This window comes from Mytilus trossulus, chromosome 10 (genome assembly GCF_036588685.1).
Source record: "Mytilus trossulus isolate FHL-02 chromosome 10, PNRI_Mtr1.1.1.hap1, whole genome shotgun sequence".
Lineage (NCBI taxonomy): Eukaryota > Metazoa > Mollusca > Bivalvia > Mytilida > Mytilidae > Mytilus > Mytilus trossulus.
The window spans coordinates 46,553,312-46,573,441 of NC_086382.1; the positions used below are offsets into that span (position 1 = coordinate 46,553,312).

The window sequence follows — 20,130 nt, forward strand, 5'->3', positions numbered from 1 at the left end:
TTTACCTTTCGAAAAACACCAGCGACAGCGAAGGATGGGAATATTCTTAATTTTTGTCTTCTTTTGACCAGTCCAAACCAGCTCGACTAGATTAGTATACAAATTTTCCAATAAATGTTATAATTATTCTATAGAATCTCCCCCGTTTTTCAATTTTGATACAATCACTTTTTTAAATCTTTTTAATATTTTGTAATTCCACAAATACATGAGTTATTAAATGTATGAGTTAAATCTGTTTTTTTAACTGCCAAAATTACTTAATAAACTTGCTAAATTTGAAGATCTGTCAAATGAATGTATATTTATACATGTAATATAAGAAATATAATTAAGAAACGACTTTATATCAAGAATATTAAACAACAAAATATGCATTATTAATTTACTTTTTTTGATGGAGTTGAGCCTTTCTTTGTTGTGATGTTATGCTATTGTTTTGGAAAAAGGGAGAAGGTTTGGTACCATTAAAACGTTTAATCCCGCTGCAAATGTTTGCATTTGTCCTAAGTCAGGAATCTGATGTACAGTAGTTGTCGTTTGTTTATGTAATTTATACGTGTTTCTCGTTTTGTATATATAGATTAGACCGTTGGTTTTCCCGTTTGAATGGTTTTACACTAGTAAATTTTGGGCCCTTTATAGCTTGTTGCTAGGTGTGAGCCAAGGCTCCGTGTTCAGGCCGTACAATTGACCTATAATGGTTTACTTTTTTAAATTGTTATTTGGATGGAGAGTTATCTCATTGGCACTCACGCCACATCTTCCTATATCTATTATGATAACTTCCAGTGTGTACTTATGCCTAAAATTGTATTCGGCAAAAAGATGAATAATCATTATCAGATTTCAGAAAAATTTCAGCCAATAACTTAATGCCTAGGCGTTAGCTGATTGCCTAGGATTAAAGCTTAATTCATAATTTCACTTATTGTCGCTATCATATATATAATATATGACATATATTCTGGTTTGCATAATTATATGTGTAGATATGGTTAGTAATAAACACGACTTCTTGAAAAAAAAATTTATCATTGGCTACCAATAAATTAAATGAGAACGCAAATTGCATAATATATGCAATACATATGATACAATAGAACTAATATATGAAGTGCCATTTTGAGGTTTTAATTGCTTCTACTTCTAGAGGGTGTTTAACGACATTGGCTTCACATGACGGTCTAGCACGGTTGGCAACTGAACACATTGAAACAGCTTCTGAGGAAAGTTTGACTTCATTCGAAATCAGATTTTTCCGTTAGCATATTTCGGGTCCCCTTCATGTTTAAGAAAAATATCCATCTCCGTGCCCTTTTTGCGATACTTCCTATTAAATAAAAATACACAGATTTTAACATTGGTTGTAACAAGATATTATTCATAAAATTATATTAAGTATTTTTTTTTCAAGAGTGGCAGTAATAATTTTTATCTGTCTAATTTCATATTAATACCAATACTGTTGTTATTTTGGTTTTTTTTTTCATCTTAACCTTGATATCTCACATCAACTCCTCCTTTGAAACTCTATTTTTATCGTTTGAGTGTTTTGTGGTACGAAAAATAATATCAGAAAATGCATATGGTGACTAACATAGAGTTTCATAACTTTTTTCATACAAATGTACTTCGGTCAACCCTTAAGCTTTTACAACCCAATGAAGTTACAAAAAGAAGCATTCAATACTTATAATTACATTTTTTTTTAGCTAGGACCATGAAAACACCAATTTTCAAATTTTTAACACGTGATGTGCAGTTAGCCAATCAGAATAACGTATTATAATGTAACATTCATCTAATGTAATTATAACTATATAAAACACGTTTCTCGTACTTTCTGTTTCCATCTGTTGCATCTTCTATAGTTTGAGGTAGAGGTTTACCGGCTGTTTCTGGTAAAAACAACGCCAAACCTCCAGCTAAAATCGATAATCCACCAAAAAGAACTAAAGGCAGTGGTCCCCAAATAAAGCTGAGTTCTAATATTTGGGGAGATAACATGCCACCTATTCGTGCACACATTGATGACACGCCCATACCAATATTTCTACAAGAAAAAAAGAAATCCTAAAATAGCGATTACGACATCAAATAAATATGACATTCTCCATTTCATAACAAGTAAGTACATAGCTTGAATCCTTCAAATGTATTTCAACGATATGATATATCATTGTTTTGTATCGCAGCAATCGATAGAAGGGACCAAATTGAAAACATTAGCTTTTCGGCATGAAAAAATCAATCGATAGTAAATATTATGCGTGTATATGTTTATAATTGAAAACCTTCCAGACAGTCAGCATGAAAAAACGCAATAAAAGAATCGTTCATATGATGCATTATCACCTAATAGTTCGGCATGCATTAAATGGAAGTGATTTAAGATTATGTAAAATCAGTTTATGCAAATGTTGTGTCTACGCAGGTCTGGCTCCAAATAAATCAAATAATTATAAATGGCTTTCCTCTTTGTACATCCTCTACTTCAAATGTACAGCGTAAAAATGGACGCAACGATAATAATGTGAGGTAAAACATTATCAAGACAGCAACCTAAAACACAAATCTATCAGATGCAATATTATTGTCGTAAGGATTTTTTTGAAAAGAGCCTCTGGTGCTTAAATAGAGCTTGGGGTTGAATTCGGATATTTTTTCTTTAGTGCATGTCGAACTATTAGGTGATAACGCATCATATGAAAAGTTCTTATATTGCTGTTTTTCATGCTGACTGTCTGGAAGGTTTTTCAATTTTGATAATATCGGGAGTTTCTCGCTGCATTGAAGACCTATTGGTGACCTTCTGCTGTTGTCTGTTCTATGGTTGGGCATGGGTTGTTGTCTCTTTGACACATTCACCATTTCCATTCTCAATTTTAAAGAATACTTAATGGCAATCTGTCCGTACAAGTTTCTCTTTGTGTGTTTCATTTTTTCACATGGTATGTCATATATATATTATATTTCCTATTTTGCAAATTGAAAATTTCAAAATATATCTTTACATGATATATTAACAAATTTCAAATTTACAAAATAGGAAATATAATATATATATTATGTTATGGTACGACATTTTTCTTATAATAATTTGAACAATTCATACCTGACAACTGTAGGGAATACTTCCGCTGCCATCAGATATATTATGGCGTATGATGCTGTAATACAAAACTTTCCTACCATAGCCAGTATTATTTTCGGGGTTACTGAATCTGAAACAAAATAAATTGTAACATTGATGAATACAAGGGAATAAGACATTTAATAATATATGAGAATCAAATTAAATAAATAAAAGTGAGAATGGAAATGGGGAATGTGTCAAAATGACAACAACCCGACCATAGAAAAAACAACAGCAGAAGGTCACCAACAGGTCTTCAATGCAGCGAGAAATTCCCGCACCCAGAGGTGTCCCTCAGCTGGCCCCTAAAAAAATATATATACTAGTTCAGTGATAATGAACGCAATACTAAACTCCAAATTGTGCACAAGAGACTAAACTCAAAAATAATACAAGACTAACAAAGACCAGAGGCTCCTGACTTGGGACAGGCGCAAAAATGCGGCGGTGTTAAACATGTTTATGAGATTTATGAAAGACTGTTTTCGTAACGGCGGCCATTTCTAATAATGACTATGTTTTGTATCTGATCAAATGTAGCCGAATTAGATACATGGTTCTGGCTTTTTTATTGAGGATTTTAACTAACTTGACAATTTTGATAGATGTAAGCTAAGAAAAAAATCAACCCCACAGTATATTTACGCACCAGAGGCTTCTTTTTCTTGACAAAAATTGTTACGAAAATAAAGACAATAAATGCGTGTATAGATAACATGTATACTGAAATCTTGATCATGATTTTACCCGTAAGAATTGTTTGGGAAATGAGTTGCTGTCCTAATGCAGAACATTTGATCATGTAAATCACCGGGGTCACATGTTACAGTATTTTATGTAAAAGCTAATAAAAGGCACACTCAGCACATATCTTTCATAAATTAACAATTAATCAATTCAAACAAGTTGCAGTTTAACTCACCTACAAAACCCGATGCTATACAAGCTCCTCCCCCTATGACCATTGATACAAACAAAGGTTTCTTTCTGCCTAGTCGGTTTAGAAGTAACATACAAAGAATATATGAAGGTATTTCTACAGCACCAGCGATACAAAAGTTAATGTACGGATCACCACCTAGATTGTCCGTTCCCAGTGTCAACCCATAATACACCATTGCGTTAATGAGCCTGCAAAGAACACATAAAATAATAAATAAATGATCGTACAAAGAACACATACATTCAGTAATGAGCTATCGCGTACGTAGGTTTGAACGGGGAGGGGGGAGATGTTAAATGATCGATTGATTGTTTAATCTTAACATTCAGTGGCAAATAGCTCATACATTTTCACTTAGCGCTAACACTTCATTTCGAAAAAAACACATATTTTTCAGTTAACATGCGTTTAATTATTGAATTTGTATGATATTTGATATTAAGCAGAGATTTTAAGGCCAATAAGGCGCATACATTAAGGAGATGCGGTATTTACTCGCAATGCATTAAGAAGTTGCGAGATGTATACTTCAATTCATTGAATGCGGTATGTACTTCAATGCATTAAGGGATGCGGTATGTACTTCCATGTACTAGGGAGATACGGGATAAACAGTAAAGTATTACATGTAAGGAGATGCGGTATGTGCTTCAATGTATCAAGGAGATGCGGTATGTACTTCAATGTATTAAGGAAATGCGGTATGTACTTCAATGTATTAAGGAAATGCGGTATGTACTTCAATGTATTAAGGAGATGCGGTATGTACTTCAATGACAAAACAGATCAGTGACACATACAATACATTAAGATGTCTAAACAGGCCTGAGGGTCTTAAAACAATTAAAATGTACGGAAGTATCTACAAAATAAAACATTTCAAAATATTAATAGTTAATTTACACGAGTCGATATTGTCATAAGTCCGGTTTTTTTTGGTTTTTTTTTATATCTGGGGCTCCCTCGAACGGGTTTGATTTATCTTAACATACGCCATAATTAGATAAGAAAATAGAATATAAAAAAAAACACTTTTCAATAGTTTTGAATTAACTGAATGTTTTGTCATTTATAGAAGGAAATAAAATCTTTATAAGTCTACAAATGTCAGCCTCAATAGTAACTTTTGTAGTAAGGGGCAGCAGCTTAAAAAAAGAAATCTTACTAATTAAACCATACGTTTAAAGAGAGACGTCTGACCAATTAAACCTAACGTTTAAAGAATGACATTTACCAATTAAACCATACGTTTAGAGAAAGAAATATTACCAATTTAACCATACGTTTAGAGAGAGACATCTTACCAATTAAACCATACGTTTAAAGACAGCAACAACATCTTAGGTCGACACAAATCTAATATTGTATGTTTCTTATCAGTCTGTATCGTGTTATTTTGTTCTGATGTCATTTCCTCCAACATCTCCTCTTTTATCTCAACTTTGTTAATTTTTGCAACTTTTCTTATAATTTCTTGAGCTTTTTCTTTTTGATTCTTTGATAACAACCATCTGATTGATTCTGGTAAAAGCCTATAAAACAAAAACAAAAATTACCAACATTTTCAGCTCGTTATGATGCACAACTCAAGTGTACTGTAAGAGACATATATTTGACCCGTGAAATGGTCGAAATAATAGTAATCTTCAACTCTCTCAATTTTTTTTTGTACATATATTTGTGGTATAGATGTGATATCCAAACATGCACTAGTAAAGCCTTCAACGATGAACAGAACTTATACCGTGTAGTAAGGGGGTCTACAGATTACAACTTTATTAACATAATGACATTTAGTTTAAAATTTAAGTTTCTATGTCTTTGTGACATTGTGACACATAACATGTTTCAAATGACGGCATTGACCGGAAATTACCGTTTTACACCCAGATCATGGTAGTCAAGATTATGAGTCAAAGCCTGATAAATAATTTACTCGAATTAACCACTCTGTCCTGGTAAATGATATCTTGAAAACAAATGTCTTTTTAGACGTTCCAACATGTTCAAATATATTTTTTTTAAACATTAAGTTTGAATGTAGATTTGGGTTTTTCGCCTTTCTTTCAATGGCAAAATTTTAAAATGAGACTATTTAGAAAGTTTTGCATTGATGGTATTTTATAGTTTGACGCCCTTATACAAATATGGAAGACACAGATCAAAAAATTAAAAAGGAATATTTGACAGACCAAAATTAATGTCTTCTGAACAATTGAAAGGTCACAGGTACAATTAAACGCTATCCGATTATCTTACAGATCATGTCAAAGCAGTGCTTACAATGCAATTGAAAGTTCAACAACGGATCTGATTAAGCTAACAATAAATGTATTTTGGTTAAAAATTTTAACAGTGTCGTATTACTCCACTGATTGAAGATATATTACCCAATTTGAATTGCCGATTACAGAAAATGTTTGAATGATCACCGACCAAAACAAAGCTAATTATTTTTAAACCAAGAAGTCGTACAGCTTATTTCATTTTCCCCTACATAAGTACCGGCATAAATTGTGCCTTTAAAGGTAAAAATCAAATTTTGAGAGAACAAAGCAATTTTAACTATTATCTATATGACCCTTCTCTCGTGTCCTCCACTGGGACATCTCGAGTTACATTTGACTTATTTTTTGTTAACATTTGGAGTGGGTTAAATTGTGGCTTCAGTTGCTTTATACTAAACTTTTGATGGTTCAATTCCTCTAAAATGTTAAGCGTTATATATAATGACTTGATCTTGTGTTGTGGTTAAGGCGTTAGCTCATTTTCATATTTTTTTCCAAACAAGATATAGGCAATCTTGATGGTAATGTAAGGCTCTAGCTTCAACATTTTAAAAATAATAAATGCTCCATCGTGGATAAAGCATGTGGCGGTGAAATAGTCATTTTTAAATCCATATTTGCAAATCAATATAAAAACAAAGTTATTATTAATTATTCATAAATGTGATGTAACATTTAAAAAGATACTATAGCGCTTTTCTAGATTTAGGAACTTGATCGGCAACTTTTCGGATTTGCCATATCTGTTTCTAAATAAAAACAATTTTGTTAGTTTGTCAAGAGAGAATTGTTATCTAATATGTTGTTTTATCAATGTTGAATAGTTAAGTTACTATAATGCATTAAACAGATGCTATTAGTCCATTCTCAAATGTTATTTTTAAGCATACTACTGTTGTTTCTAAATTGTTTATATATAATTATATTTTGAAGTAAATTCCATAAAAAGCTCTAAGCAATGCAAATTGTGCATATGCGTTTGTGACAGGCTGATACACTTGATGATTGCGTCATTATGAGATTTTTTTTTTTTTTTTGAATCCAACTTACTGTTTGTTTTGCATTCTAACCATAATCATACATGCTAAATGTAATATAAGTATGCAAACTAAAAGAGTAGAAAGCGAGAACAAAACAAACCCGGACACTTGAGAGCTCCATTTTAATAATAGGAGATTCAAGACTACGTTGTTACTTTTATGATATATATTTCGTAACAATTCAAACTACCTACCAATAATATGGAAGAAACAAAATAACAGGCAATGTTATGGCAAGTTCGATATATCTCCAATCTCGTATGAGATAGGCAATAATTGATAATGTCATGAAACCAACACTGTAGGCAGACTGCACCAAAAACCCTGCATGTAAACGATATGATGGCCCAACTAATTCTGTACCTAAAACATATACATCATATTTATACATATGCATGTACTTACTGGATTTATATATAAACTTTTTGGACTAAATAGTGAGTATAGGACAATTAGTATACGTCATCGAATTTAAGTGATACACAGGTGCTTCAACATAATGCAAGGATACAAAACGACAAACTGTGACAAAACCTGTAGAAAAACTTTATTTCAAAGGAAAATTTGCACTTTTGCACAAAATTATACTTTTAAAATGAATTAAACCATACTATAACTTATTGTTTTTTCTCCAGAAGATGCAGGTTAAAATCCAATGCATAACATATGTTCACTACCGATATTGTTAATTTAAGCGCTATATCTGGGCCAATTCTATCTGTTCGCTTTTCTATCAGAATTTCTCTGAGTGAGATTTCCTCGTTTCAAACACATCTAGTTTAATCTTCGACTTTTTAATTTTCAAGACTTCCAAGAAAGATCGTCATCAGTTGTCCAAAATTTGTTCTTTAAAATGATATTGATAGTGTATCTTTGAAATTAACTGTTAAAGGTCTATACTATTTTAAAGCTTAGCGAGTATAGTATAGCTATTTTTGAAAGCACGGAAATACAAAGTTTAACATGTTTTTGTCAAAGAAATACGACAACATTTCAAGAGGGAAAATGGAAGTAAACTCCATATGACGTCTTAACTTTAATTAATTGGATGTTAATTTGGATGAATACTCATCATTAAGTGTGAGATGCATATATTTTTTATAAGTTGTTATTGGCCTTGAAATAGCTGACAGTAAATTCGAGAACTCTCAGATTGTACATAGTATTTTTTGTTGTGTGGATGTATACGTACCTTGTCACGTCCACTCTGTTTTATTGTTTAACAGATGCATTTTTATTTGTATCTATCTGATGAGTAAATTTGTTTTTATAGTTTTTTACTTATGTTGTACTGTTACACCACTGTCCCAGTTTAGGAAGAGGGTTTGCGACAGCAAACTAGTTTAACCCCGCCACATTCTATATATGCCTGTCCCGAATCAGGAGCCAGTAATTTAGTGGTTGTCGTTTTTTGTGGTTTTTTATTAGAATAATTTGTTCTGTTTCCCCGCTAAACCACTGTCCAAGGTAAGAGGAGGGTTTGGCGCCTACAAACTAGTTTAGGGGTCGTTTTGGCACCAACAAACTGTTATAACCCCGTCACGTTTTGCATGTTCCTGAATCGTTTGATATTGGCCATTTCGGGGCCATTTATAGCTGACTACGCAGTATGGATTTTACTCATCGTTGAAGGCCATATAATGACTTCTTTTTGTTTTCTGTGTCATTTGGTAAAGATGTGATGAGTTTCATTAGCAAGCATATCACATCTTTATAGTTTTGTAATTACTCTTTCGATAGGAACTGCAGGACAGAAATATAATTTCGGTCACTACATATAACAACAATTTTAAATAATTATGATTGAAGAGTACCTCGAAGACTTAAAACTAAACATGAGACGAATATAGTTTCCATTTATAATCTACTAATAGTATTAAGTTGCTTATTTTAGGGCTAAATCTCTTGACTTTGGTTAACATTACAGGTAAACTTTCATAATATATATGTAAAACACCAATGAGCGGTCAATTTGGTTCATATGTATTAAACTTTAACGTGCAACTGTCCGTATTGTTGTGCACGTGTTCTTTTATGTTACAGATTAAAAAAAATGTCCTGCTCCAAAAAAAATGTATGTATAAAAGAGAAAATACGAATTAAGAAAAATATCGAACAGTCCCACAGGTCAAACTTGCCATTTGAGGCATATTGGATTAATAGTGATGTGTTATATATTTTAGAATAAGTAACGCACTTAACCAGAAGCATATTCAGCTTTCTCGACAATAACCGGTCAAAGTCATGAATACGTTGGTGATTTTCAGATTGTTCTACAAATCTGTATAGGGAAAAAAGAACAATATGTTCTTCTTTGTTCTTTGTGTCCTTAAATTTGGTTCATATAGCTAATCAAAATCAAATATCTAGTTATATTTACCCATTGTATAGGCTACCAAGAACAGTCCTGTCTGAGAAGCACCTTGTAGGATATAGAATGGTATAAATACGAAGAAGCTTGGCGATGCTGATGCAACACATCCAGCAACCAACAACAGGAACAAATTAACGAACAACATAGGCTTTCTGCCGAATCTGTAGAGAACAAATAAAACAGTAAAGTTGAAGCTATTTTTCAGAAAGTTTATTATTCAATTTCGCAACCCATATTATATTTTCGCTATCTAGAAAAATAGATCTATTGTTTCACCTTCATTCCTTCTATCCATTTAAGTTCTATGTTTGTGGTAGATTGCTTTTTCTTTATAATATAATTATAAATTACTCGTATTCGTATTCATATAAGATTGGTGAAATAATGGAAATTTTCTAGGGTTCATATGTTGTGATGTTGCACTATTTTTTCATGTAAGGGTGAAGGTTGGTAACTATTATAACATTTAAACCCGATGCATTTGTTTGCACCTGCACTTTGTTGATGTGGTTCATAAGTGTTTCTCGTTTCTTATACAGATTGGATTTCACGTTTGATTAGCTTTACACTATAGTCATTTTGGTGGGGACTTTATATCTTGCAGTTTGGTATGAACCAAGGCTCTGTGTTGAAAACCATGCTTTGACTTATATTGGTTTACTTTTAAAATTGTGACTTGGATGGAGAGTTGTTTCATTGCACTCAAACCGCATCTTCTTATCTCTAAATACCAAGTTTTTGGATGATATACTAGTACAGGTCAGCTGTTCGTACTAAATGTGCTTTAAAAAACTTATTTGAACTAAATGAATATAAAAATCTCCGGATAATTTTATGAAATTTGAAAATGATGACAGTACAAGGTGCTTTTTGATTTTAAGTGTTGTCTTGTAGATCTAAATATATTTTATGTACTCCGCTGTTTGTTTGCAGTGTCAGTATAAGACATACCCAAACATTAGATTTTGATATCAGACCTGCATGTCAATCATACAAATTTCCTTAAAAAAGGCCAAGAAAATGCATTACTTTTGACAATGGTATGCCCTAATTTAAAATTGCTTTTCAGATAAAAAATGACACAAGAATTAATGTTTTAAAAAACTTTAACGATTAAAAGAAATTGGTTGAAGTTTTATAGGCTTTATCTATAATCACACATAAAAATATGGGCTTTCTGTAAGATAATAATCTTACTTAATCCGTAGAATTAAACCTAAATACAGTTTCAAAATTTATTTTGAATGAAAGTAAAGTTATTCTTATTAGATGTTTTATCCGTTATATCCTTTTTGAAATACGTCTTACTCACATGTCAGAAAGCTGACCAAATATGACAGCTCCCAGTAGACGCCCAAAAAAGTAGAGTGTCTTTGATGTACTTCGTAACCAATCATTATCACAAATAAGATCAAACTGCAAAGGAAATATTAAATACATTATCATTTTGTTTTAATTTATATTTTTGTTTAATAGTATAGGGTTGCACATCAACTTTAATACTCGTCAGTCGCCACAGTCCACGCCATCGTGTAATCTATGACGTTTTTCTACCACCTATATGTTTTTTTTTTTTTTTAAAGCTTTCGATTTAGAAATACGAAACAATGTCAGTCAATAAATGGGGAAAACAATTCGTTTACCTTTACAAAGCTTTAAAACATCACAAACATGTTTAACCAGAAAGGAACCAGGGGCGGATTCAGCCATTTGAAAAGGGGAGGGGGGTCCCAACCAGGACAAAGGGGGTGTCTTGTTGTGAGTGTTGCAGGGCAGCAAAACCTAATAGGGCATTCAAATGTTTATACAAGCCCTTAAGTTGAGATGTGATAAAAAAAAAAGAAAAAAAAGAAAAAGAAGATGTGGTATGATTGCAAATGAGACAACTGTCCACAAGAGACCAAAATGACTTAATGTTTATTACACGGTTTTTAAAATCCTCCGTTTAAGATTTACGTAATACCACAATCGCATTGGTGGTTGCTTTGTCGGTCAGTACGAGCTTAAATTGGTTTGCAAAGTATTTAAACAGTGTCCTTAACTATATATATAGGTTCAACATGTTCAACAGTATCAACTAAGTTCTTAAATACACAAAATTTATAAAGGTTACATATTTAGTATCTCTTTACCAGACGTATAGGAAACAAAAATATTCCGCAGCAACTTTTTCCATCATTTTGATTAGTCAATGGTGGAATGCAAAACTAAAGGCAGAAAAAAGATGACATCAAAATGCATTTTTTTATTTGGAACTTAGTGTACTTTTGATTACTATTTATTATTTGTTAAAACAGTGACAAACCAAAATTTGTGTATAGAAAAATGTTAAAATAACATTTACAAGACATTTTTAAAATTTCGATATAACATTTATTATGTTTTAGAATTATTTTAAGTAGCTCATAGTCCGGGGGGAATCGAGTATATAACTGTGCGAGTTTGATTATGTTATGATCATAAACATAATCTTTTTTACTTTCCTTTAAAGATCAAATGAATTCTTAAGGTGGTACCTAACACTACAGGGAGATAACTCTGTAAAATCAGCTAAACGTTTAATTACGTTGTGTTGTAAAGGGAATAATAAGCTTCTGAAAGATCAAAATTGGTGTTTGTCAAACTGCTATATAACCAGTGTAATTATTCTGACAAAAGCGTTGGTTCAAAATTTTTGAAATTTTTATATTTTTGTTAAAGGGTCAAAGTAAATACTTTGTCAAAATTTTATCAAAATTAAACGAGCCAAATTAATTTAAGTAAAAGTGTTAGGTACCACCTTAAGCTTTTTTCTGTATTTAAACATGTTGAATAGATGAAATATTTTGACTTGTGTTGGCTTGAATTTGCTTAGTGTCTTCTGTTATCTTTTACACGTATATCTGACTCGTATTTCTTTTTAACATGAGTTTTATATACTGACGTTGTTTATCATCTTAACAACGTGTTATTTTGTTCTTTCATTTGTCTTTGTTCTATTATTAAAATTACTTTTACTGTTTGGATTGTTTTCTGTGATATCCATTTGACGTGGCTCGGTACTTATACATCCCGTCAATGTGTTTGTATTATCTTTCATTTTTGCTGGTATGTTTTGTATATGGGACGTTTAGTGGTTCTTATAACGTGACTCTACTGTCTTTATGTTATAACTGTTCAATTGTATGTCATTATGTTAATATAATAATTGTTCTATTATAAATTTTAAAATATTTTGAACGACAAACGACAAAATTATTTTACTCGTGTAATGGTATTAACCATATGTGGATTCATAAACATTATAAAGAACTTCTGCACAATTTTGAATCTCTTTTTAGTTCTGATATTAATTCTAACAGAACTTTTGACTTTTTTTTAAATCTGTATATCGCCATTCCCATTTTTTTTAAAAGAATTTAAAACATGTAACGACAAAGTTTCTTTCTTTGTGATGTTTCTGGTGTCAGAAGCAATGCATGTGGGTTTTTTTAATTTGATAGTTGTCTTTGTGCTGTTTTGTAAAATGTTTGTTTGTTTTGAGGTTGTAACCCAATGCGTCATAGAAGGGAGACGCTAAGCGCTAGAAAACCAGGTTCAATCCACCATTTTCTACCTTTGAAAATGCCTTACCTGTTGTCCATTCGTTTAATGTATTTTTTCATTTGATTTTGCCATTTGATTAGGGACTTTACGATTGAATTTTACTCGGAGTTCAGTATTTTTGTTTTATTCTAAATATCCTAGAGGTATATGGGGTAGGTGGAAATCTCACAAAACATGCTTAATATGTTAGCCGCATATTTGCACCTGTCCAAGTCAGGAGTATGTGGCCGTTGTTAGTCTTTTAGTCTTGTATGTTTTTTTTCTTAATTGTAGTTTATTTATATGTTTTAGAGTATTATATGACGAGCGTCACTGTTATGTCTTTCGTTATAAAATATTTTTTTCAATCATTATTGGTCATAAAAATGAAATTGTGAAAATAAATAATGATTCGCTTTTTGAATTACTGAAAGTTAACTTAACACCTTCTTGTGTTCTTTGACCGTTATGGTCATGATCTATGGTGTTTAAAAAAGGAATTACACATTCGATCTTTAAACTCAAGAACAGCAGAACAAGTTAATGTTTGAAATATTTAAGAGATATTTAAATAAATTTTGCTTTTTTACGCTAGAACTATGTTTTTAAACCGGTGGTTATTAAATAACTGTGCTATTTTAAATTCTCTACTTTCCAATGACCCTCAATCACTTACAATGCAAGCTTGCCTTTTCGGAGTGTTTGTTCTCGTTATTAGCCTTTAACAAAAATCAATGTCACTTATTGTTAGAAAAGGCTTGTCTTTTGAAATGATTGCTCTCATTAATGACCTTAGATACGGCATTTGTTTGCATGTATTGACATTAGAAACACGAGCGTGTATTTTTATCATTGATATTTTAATTGTATTAAAAGTGACAAAGCATTATCTCACCAGTTATTCAGAAAATATTTTTTTTTTTAAAGCAGCTATTTTACTATTTCTGCTTAATTGAGGTATTTTGCTTTTTAAGCACAAATAAAAACAAAAAATAAAAAGGCAGCTTATTTCATTTGTATTTGGGTCCTAATAGACATGTTGTGCATATACAATTGCAATGACAAATACCACAATATTTACAAACCTGTGTTACTATAGTTGGTCCATACACCTCTCGAGAGTAAATCCAGTTATCACATTTTTCTGTAGATATAGATATATTGTTTGATCTAATTTGTTCCAGAGTATAATTACCAGAACTCAAAAGTTTAATAGTATCATCTGAACTGTAAATTTCACAGCTCCCTTGCTCTAAGATAAAAGTGTGAATTTCTTTCTCCGTTATATTTCCGTACACAGAATCTGATAAATTTAAATTTGACACTGAACACTTAAATTCCGGTTTAGCACCAACAAATACCATATTCATTGCATGAAAAGCACAAACAGCACCAAAGAGACATATCAAGAAAAGACGAATTTTCTGAAAGCGTCCAAATTCACCAACAATATTTAGTAGTTCATCAAAATGCATGTCGAATGCTGATTGCAGATGCGTCGTTTTTGTTCTGCAAATACGGTTTCCAGTTAATCACACGTGTCCGTTAAATCTTCTTTTGATTGTTGATTTAAATGAGTGGGAGATTTTACAGTAATCGACTATAACTTAAATATTAAAGGTCCAACCATTAACTTATTTATTTCAAAGTTCTAAAAATAACAGTTAACTTTGATAGGATATCATATAATTTATGTTAAATCTTTTCGCGCTCTTTCATGCATTAGTGTTTGGAATTTCATTGAACGTAGTGACTAAAAACATTTAGTGACATACATATAAATATAAGAAGACTGTGGTATGATGATTGTCAAGAGTCGTGTTAGAATAGTCAATACTACTGCTGGCGCTCGTGTTGGAGGGAAGATGGATACAATATGATATGCAGACCATCTAAAAAAGTACAATGAGTAAACTAAGAGGAAAAAAGACAAAACCCTACACAAACAAAAGACAATAAAACACTACACAAAAGCTAAAGATTGAGCACCAAAACTCAAATAGAATCAGACGATGAACTCATGTCCTCTAAAAGGTTTAATAGTTCATGTTCCTTTAGTAACACCCATCGCGTTACTCATGTTAAAATAAGGTGTTGAGTCCATGTCATATCCTAATACATCACTTAACTCATAAATCATTGGTCATGAATATGTACTTCCCCTCAAACCTGACCAAAAATAAGAATATAAAATCAGGGGCGGATCCAGGATTTTGGAAAGGGGGGGCGAAGATTTTAATTTTCGGCGAGCGGAGCGATGCGAAAAAATTTTGGGAGCTTTTTTGGGCTAAAAAACATAAAATAAGTGTAATATGCACTATTTAAACGGTTCCTGGCTTGGGGCATGTATATTTTATAGTTGCTGTAAAGTGTAAGGGTTGGACATTTCAAAGTTTATGCTGTATTCTCCTTACTAATTGTCTATCATAAAATAATAGTATTGATCCAAAGCTATGTACTAATAAATTTGATGTATACTTGTCAGTAAAAAATAGACATGGAAATTCGATGAAATGTACAATACGACCGACACGAGTTAAAAAAGACAAACAAGCAGCTATTATCAAAATATGTGATTGATATGTTTCACTCAACATAACTTATGGAACCGAAGTGAGGGGTTCCAAATCCATCAAAGACTACGAAAGTGTCTGAAATGACAACGAAGTTGTGAATGACGGTCGACAAATAGAGACATAAAGGTCACACCAAGCAGGCAGGTAACAATCTTGTCTTGAAAAAAGTATTCAATATGTATAAGACCGGCGAAACAGACATTCCAGTCAGACATGCAAACCCCGGTCACAAAACATACGCCCGTTTGTATTCATTATGTTCATTTCATGTTAAATATTTTTTTTGGAAATTTTTGTTTTTAATAGCAAAAACGTGGACAAGACTATTGTTTTCAGAACAGATACGGCCAGAATTTTTGTTTAAGGCAAGAACCAGAGTCAATTTTTTTTCTGTCAAATATTTCAGACTGCCTCCTCAAACCAAATGGTTCGTAAATGAGACTTAAATTCTGGAGCTTATACTGACTGAGGATCATTATTCAACGTTGTCACTTATAAAATAGGCTGGGGCATTTGGGGTTAAACATGTTTTCGTAGGTAAATAATATTGTGGTCTTTTTTTTCATGAGAGTGTAATAGTCTATAGAGTATTTACTATTACTTTCTGTTTGGTGGAATAATGACATAGAAGTCAATACTTTCTTGCTCAATCCTGTGTCGCTTTGAAGGTTTCCTGAATGTCATGACATTCTCAGCCTAAGCAATGTGTATTACTGCACTGTAAATCTAAGTGTTAATAAATAGAAAACTGGTTGAACGATTTTTTGTAACACTTTTTGAACGTGTAATGGTGTTCCAAATGTTTACACTAGTGTTCATCAATTGAATGTGTGGTGTTCAGTTGTTAATGCCTTTGTGTTTCATTTTTGAACACTTGATGTTAAAGACCTTAACATTAGTGTTCAACGATTTAACGTGTCCGAATGTTCAAAATCTGAATACGTTGACGCGTTCAACAGCCATGTAACACTTTTTGAACACACCGAACATGTTCAAAACCCAAAATGTTAAGATTCAGAACACCAGACGTTAACATTCAGAACAGTTGACATAGGTGTTCAAATTGATGGTGTTCAAATGTGGAACATGTTCTATTGTTAAGCGTACAAAATTTTCTATAATTAGTAAACTTAATTAAACTGTTATAAAAACTATATTGAATCAGGCAAAATACAACAATAAAACATATTTTAACAAGTAATTCTTTATATAATCAAATGAGCATATATATATGTAAGAAAAGTGCACAAGAATACCTTATGATATCACAAGTAACAGTCAATGAAATCACATAAATAATGTTTTTAAACCGACTTAAATATATCACAAATAATTAGTTTCTTCTACATGTCAAGATATAGTAGCTACATCATGTGTATCCTAACCAAAAAACATGTCAATGTAGATAGTTTATGATATAGATATTTGTCACAATGAAAGTTTAAAAGTTTGCAAATTCCAACAGTTCTTGTACGATCACACACAATGTACGCTCAACTTTTCAGTGCATCTTCACTTAAAGCTATCAACTGGGTGGAATTTTATGTGTTATCATCAACTTCCAATATCAAAATTCTCCACAACAAGTTATGTCTATGAGCCTATATATCCTGCAAAATAAAAGTTAAAATTAATAGAAGAGAGTTTTTCATAAAGCATCAAATTATGCAATAGTTGTTGTGCTTTAATTTCGATATATACTAGAGTACAAATTGATATTCTGTGGCAGCGAATTGCAAGTTTTGACATTATAAATTACATAAGTCGATTTCTTGACCTAAGGTATACAGATATAGAAATGATACCCTACATAAGCTATTAATATTCATATATTGTCATACCTTTATGACATCTTTCTTTTTTCCAACACTTTATAGCATGCAGAAATGACCTTCGTGGGCTTATTGGCTACCGGTTTCTAATTCAAACGATTCCTGCAAATAAAAAAAAAATGCATTTTCTAAGTCAAAAATGGTGTTCCATATGTTTACGCTAGTGTTCATCAATCGAATATGTGGTGTTCAGTTTTTAATGCCTTTGTGTTTCATTTTTGAACGCTTGATGTTAGAGTTCTTAACACTTAGTGTTCATCAATTGAATGTGTGGTGTTCATTTTTTAATGCCTTTGGGTTTCATTTTTGAACACTTGATGTTAGAGTTCTTAACACTTAGTGTTCAGCTAATATACGTGTCAATCTATTCTGTATTTTTAAACAGACTGATTATTCATCAGTTTAGAAAATCACCAGAACAAAGCTTACAGTTATTTACGTGAAATACAACATTCTTTAATTCGTCTTTCATGTTGAATATTGAAAATTTGGATATAACAGTTATGAATATTTGAAAAATATATATCTGACATGAGAAAATGACAAGGAAGACATCGAACTACCTATGAAGATTATCCTAACTTGTTACTCACTTCTTTCGTGTTCATGTGAGATAGAAGTCCCTTCTCCAGTGTTCTTCCTTATATCTATCCATTTTTCGTTTAACCGCCTAAATCACCAGCCGATATCTGTTTCCGGTATTTGGTACCCCGGTATATTTTTTTTAACGCGAGGTGTTCAAAATTTCGAGCGATTCGAACACCGATTGAACATGTAATGTTAATAAACTGAACGGATCATGAAATAAGATAAACATCGACATAGTTTTATTACAATATTATCATAACAGGCCTCATTGATATGCATAATTATGTCACTTATAAGTAAAACTAGTAATAATAATAAAATAAGTTCATAAATATACATATATGCCAGCTTGGAAGTTTAATATTTCACAATTACAAAATTATTTGTCAAAAATTCACAAGATCATCATCCTGCATGTACATTCAAATTTTTAAAGAATTTCTTTGTAAATTTGCCAATTAAAAGGATAGAAAACCGGACAAACATCTATCCTCTTTTTCAGATCAGAATTTGAACACCGGTGTACACTGTGTCTAAACACACATGTTAATATTTTTAACACAAACGTTAAAACTTTGGACACGTCTCTAAGCATGAACATATGACGTTAAAATATTGAACAATCGGTGTACAAATTTTGAACGCGTCCGGACGCGTCAGGCGTCAGGTAGATTTACAGTGTGTAATTTGAATTTCAAAATGACCGAGTGCCGTTTTTTCAACGCACTGGTCAACTCCACCATAGCAAATCACATGACTTTGACAATCAGTAAATACTAGCGAAATATATCTTTATAAGTAAAGAATTATCGTATAAAAATTAAATAATCGGAAAATGGGAAAGTTCACGAAGTCTAGTCTGATTAATCATTTTTACAAAAAAAAAAAAAAAAAAAAAAGTCCGAGCAAAGGGGGGGCGTACGCCCTCTACGCCCCCCTCTGAATCCACCACTGAAAATGCTTTTTTACTATACATATGCTTGTGTTACTATAAATGCTTTTGTTAACGTTACTATAAGATTTACATCGGAGAGTTAACTAGACGGTGTGGAATTTTTATATTGAAGGGCCTAAACAATACGTTAAATAGGGGGCACTAGCTGTCAAATTGATGTTCACCGATATGACGACATAAATTCTCAAATTTGACTTATAACATACTAAAATGTGCATACCAACAATAACAAATAAAAGAAACCATTTACGATGTATCAACTCGAAATTATGTATTAGCAATTCGGTGTATTTTAGTCTAGAATGTATTAGTATTTTGATGAACAAATCACGAAATCGACAAAGATTGGAATTCACTAGTTAAAAATTAAATAAACTGTATCAAAAATATAGTTGTAGGGTTGTATATTCATTTAAGAATTGAATGCTTCTTTTTGTAAATTTATTGGGGTGTAAAAGCGTTGACCGAAGTACATTTTGTATGAAGCGCGGAAGCGCTTCATACTTAAAATGTGCGCACGGTCAACGCTTTTACAACCCTATAAAGTTACAAAAAGAAGCATTCAATACTTATAATTACATTTTTTAGCATCTGATCATGAAAACACGAATTTTACAATTTTTGTATTTTATTTACCTGTGCACTTTATTGTGGGACCACGTGTTATCATGAATGAAAAGTTTTATTGAGTGATGCAATTGCTTACGGAATAATAATGGATGTGCAATTAGCCAATCAAAATAAAGTATTATAATGAAACATACATCTAATGTAATTATTTGTTTAAACATTTATAATAATTAGCATTTATAAAGTAATATGATTGATACA

The 20,130-nt window shown here is 31.7% G+C and overlaps 1 protein-coding gene and 1 long non-coding RNA gene across 2 annotated transcripts; both read right to left on the minus strand.

The window, feature by feature from the left end:
* Positions 1 to 296: 296 nt before the first annotated feature.
* On the minus strand, positions 297 to 14,921 carry LOC134687476 (organic cation transporter protein-like). The gene is made up of 9 exons (XM_063547807.1): positions 14,434 to 14,921; positions 11,097 to 11,200; positions 9,791 to 9,945; positions 7,605 to 7,773; positions 5,387 to 5,614; positions 4,062 to 4,270; positions 3,119 to 3,227; positions 1,844 to 2,056; positions 297 to 1,333 (listed from the first exon to the last, which is right to left on the minus strand). Exons 1-9 carry the CDS (start codon positions 14,821 to 14,823, stop codon positions 1,252 to 1,254), a joined length of 1,659 nt encoding a protein of 552 aa, XP_063403877.1. The 5' UTR covers positions 14,824 to 14,921; the 3' UTR covers positions 297 to 1,251.
* Positions 14,922 to 17,331: 2,410 nt separating this feature from the next.
* LOC134686285 (uncharacterized) lies at positions 17,332 to 18,505 on the minus strand. Its single transcript, XR_010101587.1, has 3 exons — positions 18,350 to 18,505; positions 17,766 to 17,858; positions 17,332 to 17,534 (listed from the first exon to the last, which is right to left on the minus strand). It is a non-coding gene; the product is annotated as an uncharacterized LOC134686285 (long non-coding RNA).
* Between the last annotated feature and the right edge of the window lie 1,625 nt (positions 18,506 to 20,130).